The 10,559-nt window shown below is 62.7% G+C and overlaps 1 protein-coding gene across 1 annotated transcript in view; it reads right to left on the bottom strand.

Annotated features, from left to right (window-relative positions):
* Nucleotides 1-4,000: 4,000 nt before the first annotated feature.
* Nucleotides 4,001-10,559, bottom strand: part of CBFA2T3 (CBFA2/RUNX1 partner transcriptional co-repressor 3) — an 83,040-nt gene continuing 76,481 nt past the window's right edge. Inside the window, exons 8-12 of the mRNA XM_027118965.1 lie at nt 9,097-9,182; nt 8,325-8,523; nt 7,833-7,901; nt 7,352-7,542; nt 4,001-6,130 (exon numbers count right to left, since the gene is read on the bottom strand). Coding sequence (XP_026974766.1) covers nt 5,831-6,130; nt 7,352-7,542; nt 7,833-7,901; nt 8,325-8,523; nt 9,097-9,182 — 845 coding nt within the window. The 3' untranslated portion in view covers nt 4,001-5,830. The remainder of the gene's footprint in view (nt 6,131-7,351; nt 7,543-7,832; nt 7,902-8,324; nt 8,524-9,096; nt 9,183-10,559) is intronic.

The raw sequence follows: 10,559 nt of genomic DNA, 5'->3' as shown, positions 1-10,559 counted from the left end.
CACACCCACTAGGGGTGGGACCTGCCCTGTGAGCCGGGACACCACGTCTGGGACACCCTGGCTCCTCAGGGTCTTGTGGGAGGTGCCCACGTGGCCACAGGCAGGGGGGGCTCGAGCCCTTGAAGCCACGAGTGTGTCATCTGGGGTCCGAGGTCGTCCTGACCACCTCAAGGACACAACCTTCGAGAGTTCACCCCACTTGGCCGGAACTCAGGAGGCAGAGGTCATCCGCCACGTCCCGCTCACGCCCCGACCCTGCACTACACGTTTGTCCACCCCCGTGGCGTGGTGCACCCCCTCTTGTCCCTCCTGCCTGTCACCGAGAAAGCCCCCCAACACAAATCTGGTGAATCAGTGTGTGAAACGGGCTTAGGCGGAGTCGCCGGGGACCCAAGGAGAGGCGGAGCCCGTGATGGTGAACGGCGGCTTTATTCCATGACACAGAACCCACGCGGCCGTGAACAGAGAGATGGGGGGACACGGGAGGGCGGCCACCAGGACCCTGCCTGGCACCGAGGAATGTGACCCAGCACTCTCGGTCCAACCCCTCTGGGGGAATTAAAAAATAAAATCACATGAAGAGGAAGTGGACAGTCAATCCATTGCCCACGAGGCTGCCCGAGCCCCTCGGCCCACGGAGGCTGGCCTGGCTAGGCCCCCCTTGTCCTTCATTCTAACGTTTAAAGCCAGGCTCCCCTTGAGTCCCGACGTCAAGTTACTGCTCTAAGGGGTCTCTGGGGAGGCACTCCAGGGTCTGGCTGAATTGAAGCAAAAGCAACGGGAAGCAGGCAGATTCCAGAGTTTTCTGGAACGCCGGGGACTGTGCAGGTGGCTGCCCAGACAGCCGGCTCCCCGGGCCTCACCTGTGCACCGTGTCCAGGCTCGCTGCAACCTCTTCTTCCTCCTCTCCTGCCAGCAGGAGGTGATCCCGCGGGGGGCGCAGGAAGAGCCCCGTAGGTCGCGGGAGCCCACAGGCAGGCGTGGGTCTGAGGGGCCCAGGGAGAGCCGGGGCTGGGAGAGTGTGCTGCGCCTCTAGGGCCACAGGGACACCCACCCCACGACCCCTGGATGGAAGACGGGCATAGGGGTGAGGCAGAGCCGGGCATGAGCCCCCGGGAGCAGGGGCTCCAGGAGTACTGGCGTCTTAGGGAGGCCAGCACGGGGCTCTGTCTTGCCCCTCCCTTCCTGGGGACACCTCCAGGCAGTGACCCCTGGTGACAAGGAGAGGAGTGGCGCCAAACCGCAATGTCTGGGACTTGCCAGGGAATGTGCGCTCCCCGACTGGTGGTCCCGGTCACAGGGCCCCTGAGCAGCTGTGCGGGCCACCTCTAGCGCCTCTCCTGGCCCACGGCTACCACACTTGCTAGGCGGGCCCAGACTGGCCAGAGCTGTTGCTGGGACATTGGTCCAATCTGCCCACGTCTGCAGCAGAACCTTATCTGTCCCGGCAGCAGGCCTGGACCAATGGGAGGGGCACTGGGAGGGGGTGGCCAAGGCCACAGGGGACCCGAAGCACCCCCACGGCTTTGGATCACTGAGGGAGTTGGTGACGCTACACTGGGTTCTGGCTGGGGATGGACTGAGGCGTGGTTGTGTGGGTTAGATGGGAGACACATGTGTGGTGTGCAGACAGGTGGATGGTGAAAGGATGAACGGGGGACCAAGTGATAGCTGCGATAGAGAGTGGATGGATGGGTGGATGGACAGATGGGTGAGTGGACGGATGGATGAGTGACTGGATAGATGAATGGATGGGTGGGTGGATGGATGAATGGCCAGAGAGATGACAGGATTGGCCAGAAGGGTGAACTGATAAAAGAATCAACAAGTAATTGTAGGTAGGCTGAAGGGACGGGCAGGATCATGGCCAGACAGACACGCTGCAGTGAGCTGGGGCAGGCAAGGTGGGTGGCGCCAGGGACTGGACTTTGGTGTCATTTTGAGGATGTATTTGGAGAAACTGGCAAATAGGAGGAAGTTACGGCCTGTCCCGATCCCTCTCCACGGTGTCACTGGGATGAAACCGGAAACAGCGCTCCCTCCCACCCGTGTCCCTCCGCCACTGAACTTCTCGGGCCCTGATGAGCAGCCCGACAGGGCGGCCCCTTCCCGGGAGGCAGGCTCCTCTTGCACTACGGCCCTTACCCTCCTGGCCCCAAGGCTTTCTCCAGCTCTCCTCTCTGCCCTGGTAGCACCCAAGGCTTTCCTTTGGTCCTGGGGACGGGAACCCTCGTGATGCTGACGGGGTCTGGGGTGTGCCAGCCTGTCCACACGGGGAATGGTAGGCTCTGGTCTTTGTCAAGAGAACACCCCCCAGACACCACCCCCTGGGGACAATGACACGTCCTAAGAGGAAGAGAGGAGGGGGTGGGAAAGGTCCAAGGCTCACACGTCAGGGCGCTTTCCACCGGGGGTGAGGGGACCCCGGCGCCAGCATCTGCTGTCCCAGCCTGTGCATCTCCCTGACTCGGCCCTGTGGGCCGGGAGCTCCGGCCGCCACCTGCCTCACTCTGCCCTCCTGCGGCGCTTTGGCCTCAGAACAGGGTAATGCTGCCGTTTGGGTTGGACTTGTGGGGGGGGGAGGGTCTGCAAGCAGCCGCATCTCACCGAGCTTGGGCTCACCAGCGGGTCCGATCTCGGCCCCTGGGGAAGAGACCCTCACGTGCACACCGACGGCCCACAAGCTCGGGAGGTAGCAGGGCAGGCCGGCCTCTGAGCTGGACCCCCTTCTGTCCAGACGCCCTCTTTGCATAAGGCAGGCAGGGCGAACACAGACCACCAGCAGCTCCAGCTCCGGCCGCCCCCCCACTCCCCGACCAGAGCTACTCATTGGGAGTTTGCCTTCTCTGTGAGCACTTTGGCCAAACAGGGCCTGCGCACAGCGACCAACAGACATGCCGGCTCCCAAAGCACGGAAGGGGCCCTGGACGGAAGGAGCCACCTGCTTGGTGTGACCCAGCCCACACCCGGCATCCGCTGACACGTCGCCCCCGGGGACACCCCCTCCCGCCCGCTCTGGGCCTCAGCCTCCTCGCTGCCAGCCCCGCCCACCTGGCTGCCACCCTCTGACCCTGCGGACCCTCTCTGCTGGCAGGCTACGTCTGTCGGCCTCTGGCCGGCCCCTCCTGCCAGGCTTCTGTAGCCCTGGCCAGAGGAAGGTCTTGGTATATGAGATACAGGTATGGGGGTCACACAGGGAAGATGGCCTTTCCTAGCTGGCTTGAGGCGACCTCTTCCCAACAGCTGGGGTGGAAGGGGCCGTCCCCACCTCGGACCCTCAGCCTGTGGTCCGGCCCTGCAGGCTGGTCTGGCCCGATGGCACCAGCTGGCCAGCCCTGGCGCGCCTGCCTGAAATCAAAGGGGACCCTGCGAGGGGAAGAGGAACAGAGGCCGGCAAAGCACACCTGCGGGGCTGCAGGTGAGGGGCTCCTCCCAGCCAGGACTCACCCCGCAGTCCTGACATCAGGGCCTCAGACCTCCACACCCACACCCCAGCGCGCCCAGGGGGCCACCCTCCACCGGCACAACCTCGTGGGAACGGAGTCCGAGGGGAGAGGCGGGGCTACGTCACAGCACGTGCACAACCGCCCTTCTGACAGGTTCAAGTCTCGCGAGAGAGAAAGCAGACTGGAAACATGACGGGTGGGCGCCCGCTGCCTCACGAGAGCCGAATGCCACCTGGCCCCTGGTCTTCTGAAACCCACAGAAGCGAGCCTCTGAGAGGCGGGTGGCCCTGCAGCCCCAGGCGGCCCGGGAGCTTTCTGGAGGGTGAGATAGGTCTAGCTCGATGGTCAGAGTTAAGGCTCCTGCCAGGTGGGGTTCGGATGGGACCTGGTCTGTGTACCGATGGAATCCTTCCTGGCAATACTCAAAGGGTGAATTCTTACAACTCTGAAAAGTAACAGCGGTCAACAAACCCATTGCTCCCCGTAGGACCGCAGTTCGGCTTTCTTTGAAAACCTAGTTCCTGAACTTCACATACTTCCATGGTTTCTCTTAATTTTTATTTGGCAAACATCTCTTCTTTATTATCATCATCATGAATATCATCATTTGGACCTCTGCAAGGACTATATACATTCACATTATCGCAGACTATTGACCTCTTCCTCTCGGTGGGGCCCCTGGGCACCCGGTTTCAGTAGCTGGTCACTATTGCACTCCAGTCCAGGGAACTCCTTACAGCCATGCAAGAAAACACAGATCGGAGACCGTGTTTGCTGTCTGTTCTCCCACTGGGTACAGATCAGAATTTCCTTATTCTTTTATTTCCTCCTTGAGATCGCTGGGGGAGTTGAGTGTGGTGGGGGGACAGGGCTAGGCTTGGCGGGGGGATTTCGGAGAGAACATCCCCTGAGGAATAGCTAGACAAAAATGCAGGGTTATATACAGCTGATCAAGTCTCCAGAAGGTGCGGGGAGGGCGGATTGCTTTCCTTTGTCGTTTTATTCCTTTTTCTGCAGAAGTGTGGAGCTGCAGGAGACACAGGGGCTGGGACGGAAAGACGAGGTGGGCGGGAGGCTTCTCGGAGCGGGCAGCAGAGGTAGAGGATGACAACGAGAAGCAACAGTTGAAGGCGCAGTTGCTGTCTCCTCGCGCTTTGAAACGCAGTCAAGAATCAACCCAAAAGATTGTCACAGTTTCGTCTCAGAATTATGTTCTCTCTGGGAAGGACACGTGAGCACTTCTTTTTCACCAATGGAAAGAATGAAATGTGACGGAAATTCACAGATGGAGTGAGGACAGACGAGGCACCCTCCCTGCGCGTGTGCAGACGCACGCTGGGCGTGCCCCGGGTGCACACGCAGACGGGCACGCACGCGTGGGTGCCGAGGGCCGAGCTGCGCACCCCACCCGGCCCCGGCGGAGGTGCTGCTGTTGAGTTGAAAAGAAAGAAGTCGCTTCTTGTCGGACAAAACACTTCAAACCCCAACATCCCAACCCCCCCGAACAGAATCAAAGCAAAAGACCGACATCTGAACAAGCCCAGGCGTAGAGTAAGACAGTGAAATAAATACTTTGGCAGCGACAAAAAAATTGTGGATTTGGACTTGTCGTGTTTGCTTTTTGGATTTCCTTTGGAGCAGAGGTGTGTCCGGCGTCCTTGGCTGGCTAGCTGGCAAGGTAGTTTACAGGTATGCTTCCTTCACCTTTTTTTAAAAAAACTTTTTGGATTTCTACTTAAAGCCAAACGGTTTGACGTTAAAGGAAAAAAAAAAAAAAACCCTGAAAGCAAAAATTACTTCTTGAGTCTGAAATTGACATCTTTCTAACCGTCCTCGCTGCACCGGCCACACACCCTGGGGGGTGGCTTCCGGGACACAGCGGCTCAGATCTCCGGCTACAAAAGAACAGTTTTCTTTTTCCCTTTTGAATCAGGAAGGGGGAAAACAAACCCCACAGTTTTCTTTGTCCATTTCTGAGTAGCTCTTTTGCCAAACAGCCCCCCAAAATTCTTCAATGAAAATATAAGCCACCAAACAATTAGATTTTTTCATTGAAGACAAAGTGTGTGAAAGTCATAAAGAGAGAAAAATGAGAGGAAAAATGAGAGAAAGAGGGAGAGGCGGGTGTGGACACGCCGGTCACCTCCGGCCGGCGGCCGGCCGGCTGCCTAAAGCTCGTCGGGTGGTTTCTCGGGATGCGCGAGAGGTTGAGGCGTGATCGTCAGGTAGCTGAGAAGTTGCATTGATGCAGTCCTGTTGGTTCTGTTTTCTTTTGGAGAGAAGCAGTAGCAGCAGTGACTCCCAAGGTTGGCTCCCAGGTCTGGGCGCGTGTCTAGCGGGCCGGGCGGGGCCGGGTGGGTCGATGGGCACCGGGTCCGGGCGGGTCAGCGGGGCGCGGCGTCCAGCGGGCCGGGCGGGCCGGGGGAGCCGGGGCGGGAGGGCCCTGTGGAGCCCGCCTCGCTGGGGCTGGCGGCGGCCGGGGGCAGGCAGGGGCCCAGGCCTGGGGTGGCGTCGGGCTGTCCGGGCACTGGCTCGGCCGCTGCGGCCGAGGGGCCCTGCAGGCTCTGGCCGCACACGTGATGATGCTTCTCCCAGTCCTTGTGCTGGCAGAAGGAGCCGCAGTAGCGGGCCGCGTTGCAGCCGCTGCACGTCTCGCTGGCCTTGCGCCCGCAGTTCCAGCAGCTCTGGATGTGAGGGGGCACGGTCAGAGGTGGCCCCCCAGGTCCCCAGAGTACCCTTCCTGGCTGCGGACCAGGGAAGCACACACTCCAAACACACCTGCTCAGACCCAGCCATGACATCACCGGGCAACAAGAGAAAAGCCCCAGCTTGTGATGACCCTCTGCAGACTCGGCCCCTCAGCTGGGCCGTTTGGGGGGACGGGTTCCCACAACTCCAGCCCACCCCAGACAGGTTCACGGTGGGCCACAACCCCCTCCCTCTCTTCCAGGAAGCCCTCCTGGCCTCGCCAGGGCCCCGATATCAGAACGTGGCAGCCCTGGCAGAGTAAAGAGGTGGGCTACGCAGCCACAGCTGCTGAGGTCCCGTCCTTCCCCTACCACTGGGCCTCTGATCCTTTTTTCTGTAACAAGCGACGACCCCAGCTGCCCACATGAGCAGAAGGTGGGCAGGGATTCCAGCGAAAGGCCGGAGGCAGCAGCCCAGGCTGTGGGACGGGGAAGCTAAACCACCCTGGGAGAAAGGCCCAAGCGCCCATTTAGCCCCCAAAGCCTCCTGCTGGCCACACTCTGCAGGCATGCCCCCCGCCCCACCCTTGCTGCTCCCCAGATTCCTGCCGGCTCACTCCCTCAAGGACTGCTCGGACGGACGGTACCGCTAGCGGGCTTCCCTGACCCCCACCGTCCTCCCTACGCACGTCCACGGCCTGAAGCGCCACAGGATGTCCTTCTGTGTCCCTGCTCCCCTTGCCCCCTCGGGGCCAGCTCAGCACAGACGGCTCCAGGGGCCTTTGGACAGTCCCAGGACCCCTGGAGAGCCTCCCCCTCCTCCTGGCCTCTCTGCCGTCCAAGCGCTTCTCAGACAAGGAGAGAACGCAGTGGACGCGCAGGTACCAACACGGTGACTCTCACGCCCCACTGCTCGCCTCTGCTCTCACAGCTTAGAGGGAGCCTTGGTGTCTGCCAGCCTGGGTTCAAATAACGGCCCCACCACCTCCTAGGGAGTGACCTGGGGTGAGCCATCTACCCTCTGGAGCCCTCAGTGTCCACATCTGTACAATGGGGACACCCACAGGACCTGCCTCACCAGGCCGTGTGGGGTCAAGGGGCCCCGGGGCTGCCCAAGGTCATGTGGCTGGGAAGCACGTGACCGGGAGGCGGTAGAGTGGGGTTCTGGCCCCGGACTGGGTGTGTGTGTGTGGGGGCAGGGAGGGCGGGCGGCCCTACCTCGCTGGAGTCCTCCTGCTGGTTGACCACGGTGAGGGCGTCCTCGGAGGCCTGCCGCCGCGCCTCGGCCAGGGCCCGCTCCATCTTGGCTCGCTCCATGCTGATGAGCTCGTGGGCCTTGCGCTCGGCGTCCAACACGGCTTTCTGCAGCTCTGACATCGCCTGCCGCTTCACCTCGTTCACTGCTTCCTCTGCAAAGGACGCCCCCGGCTGGTCGGCACCTGGACCGGCCCAGGAGGGTCTCCCCTGCCCACAGCCCCGGGGGCGCGAATGATCGCGGGGGAAACCTGCAAAGCCAGCCTTCTACTGTAGTGTAGAGGACCGTCCCCTGGAGGGCGGGGACCGGGCCCACGCCCACATTCTGAGTCAACAGGCCCCGGTGCGCCCGCAGGGACCCCCACGCAGACGCAGACGCAGACTCAGACGCAGATGCAGACGGGGAGGGCGAGAGGGTGTGGGGCCCCGGGCCACCCCCACTCACCAGCCTTTCTCCAGATCTCCTCGGGCACGTAGCTGGACAGGGTCCGAGGCACGGACTCCCGGTGGACATCTGAAACAGGAAGGCCGGCATCACACACAGGACGGGGCCCACCCGACTGGGCCATGGGGGCAGGGTGTGTGATCTTGGGGCCCCAAGGTACCCATGGTAGAAACCCTGTTATCAGCTGCTGGGCAGGGAGAGCAGGGTGATGTCAGGAAGGGAGACCCTCGGGAGCCGATGGGCTTTGGATTCGGCTGGGAGCTGGGCCGAGCCTGGCCCCTCTGCGTCTCCACGGCCATCATGCAGGGGCCTCCCAGCGCCGGGCCCCTGGCCTATCGGAGCCGAGAGCTGGGCCTCCCAGCGGGTCAGGCAGCCCCTCTTTCCCAGGTTACACGGTGTTGGGTGCTATTTCACTGCAGGGCCGTGTGAGGGCGCTGCCGTGGCGAGCGGTGGCCCCGGCCCCGGTGCCCCGCGCGCGCCCACAGAGCACACCTAGCTGAGAGCCCTCAGCGCCCGCGGAGCTGCCAAGGGGCCGGGCGGCGGGCGCGGGGCCCTTCTTGCTGTCCTGGGCGGCGTCACTGTGGCGCCGGATCCAGTGGTTGAGCTCCTCGCGGTCGGCCTCCTGGCAGCGGCGCAGCACGGTGAGCGAGCGCCGCGTCTTCTCGGCCATGTCCATGATGCAGGTCAGGAGCTGCGGGCACGCGGGGCCGGGTGAGCCACTCGATGACGAGGACAGCCGGGACACTGCCCCACACTCCGGGCCCGGCCAGCCCGCCCGCCAGGCCTTCCCAAGGGGGCTCAAGGCTGCGGCCTGAAAACCCACCTCCACTGCCCGGAAAGACACCGAGCAGCTGGGCGGGGCTGGGGGGGCGCCCGGGGCACCACACCGGCGCGGAGGCTTGTCCCGACCCAGGGCTGGGGCTCTCCCTGCAGCCCTCGAGGTGCGGCCTGCCCCGCGAAGCAGACGGGCCAGCGCCGCTCTCTTGGGCTCCCCTCCCCAAAAGGACGCGGGGCAGGGATGACCCTGAAAATGGTGTTAAAGGGGTCCCACCCCCGCGGCCAGGGGGCCTTTCTCCGGGAGACGGTCCGCGGGGCCCTAGAAGGGAGGGTGCTGAGGAGCCGACCGGGAGCGCACGGGCGACCCTAGACAGGCGGGCGCGGGGCCAAAGGGGCGCACACGAGCCCTGCCCCCGCAGCGCCCGCAGGTTGGGCAGAGCGCCTGCGAGTTGCTGCGACGCCCCGTGGCCCGGGCCTGGACACTCACGTTGTTGAGGTGCTTCCACTCCTCTGACCACTCGCGCTCCGTGAGCCTGTGGTCAATCACTTCCTCAGGCCGGGACCCGTGCACGGCTGCGGAGGAGGCCGATGGTCAGGCCCCGCCCCCGCTCCCAAGCCCCGCCCCCGCTCATCAAGCCCCGCCTCTGCTCACGCCCCTGCCGCAGGCCCCGCCCACGGGCTGTGCCCTCCCGTGGAGAGGTGAGGAAGAGAGCCCAGGGCACTGACCGTATGCCCACTTCCCTGGGGGCTCAGAACAGGCCTGGCCTCTACTCATGCTTCGGAGGAAGAGACCCCTGTCCCCATCCCGCGCTTTGGCCACCCCTCCCCCACCTCCAAATCCAGCCACTCTCACTCTTTCTGCCCCCTGCTGCTGGCATAGTGGCCTCAGACCTCAGTCAAGGGGCTTCCCCACCGCTCAGGGCCTCCTGTGGCTGCCTGGCTTCACCCATACTTTACTGCTTCCCGGACTCCTATGCGTCCTTCAAAGCACGGGTCCCAGGCTCCTTCCTCCTCAGCAGCCTTGGGCTCTCAGGCTCCCTTAAGCCCCATGTATCTCTGGTTGTGTAGTAACTATAGGTGCTACTTTGCTTATCCTCAGTCCTGCCAACAGACTGTGTCAGTCCCCAGGGCAGGGCCAGTGTGGCCTGTTCACCTCTGTGTCCCCTGGGCCGAGCTCCAGCCTGGGAAGAGGGGTGATCCGGCTTATCTGCTGGGTCTCAGGTGAGCAGGTGTAAGTGTGGTCTCCTGGGAAACAGTGGGGTCGGGAAAAGCCAGAGCCCTGACACTCATTCCCCATGGGACCTGGGCCCTTTGTCTTGCTTGTGGCCTCAGTTTCCCCCACGCTGCCTGCCTCCCGGAGGTGTGATAAGACTCCCGGGAGACGAGATGGAGGGGAGGGCCCTGGGTGTGGAGCAGGGCTCTGTGCTAAGGGCTTTACGGGTTCATCCCTGCCTCAACCTCCAACCGTGTGTGGGGGGAGGGGTCCTGCCGTTATTTCCATTTTAGATGAGGAAACTGAGGCTGGTTACAGGGACATATGGACCAAAGTAAAGCGAGGTCGGCTGGCGCCGGGGCTGTGCCCTTGCCGCTGGCTGGTGTAGCTCCAGAGACTGGAACAATGGGGTGCCCGCACCCCGTAATCAGAAACAAAACAAACAACTGAGAGCTGAGAAATTCACACCAGCAGGGCAGCGTCTGGCTTCCTCACAGCAGCTCCTCCTACACTTTTTGAAATACTGAATATGCTCATCCCACTGTGACCCAGCAGGGCCCATGCTTCCTGGGCTGGGGTCTACTTAGGCCTTTTTTACCCCCCAAACCTGAAATGCCTACCCAAACTGCAGCAGAGGTGGGAGGTAGTAGCCACAGCCCGCGGTACAGCACCCTGCCCTGCTGCCCACAGAGCTGGGGCCTGCACCGACGCCCTGCCCTGCTGCCCACGAAGCTGGG

The sequence above is a fragment of the Aethalodelphis obliquidens genome, unplaced genomic scaffold, assembly GCF_003676395.1.
Source record: "Aethalodelphis obliquidens isolate GAN/ISIS:26980383/991018 unplaced genomic scaffold, ASM367639v1 scaffold20, whole genome shotgun sequence".
NCBI lineage: Eukaryota > Metazoa > Chordata > Mammalia > Artiodactyla > Delphinidae > Aethalodelphis > Aethalodelphis obliquidens.
The sequence above is the reverse complement of the archived record's forward strand: the minus strand, read 5'-3'. Positions and strand labels throughout refer to the sequence as shown.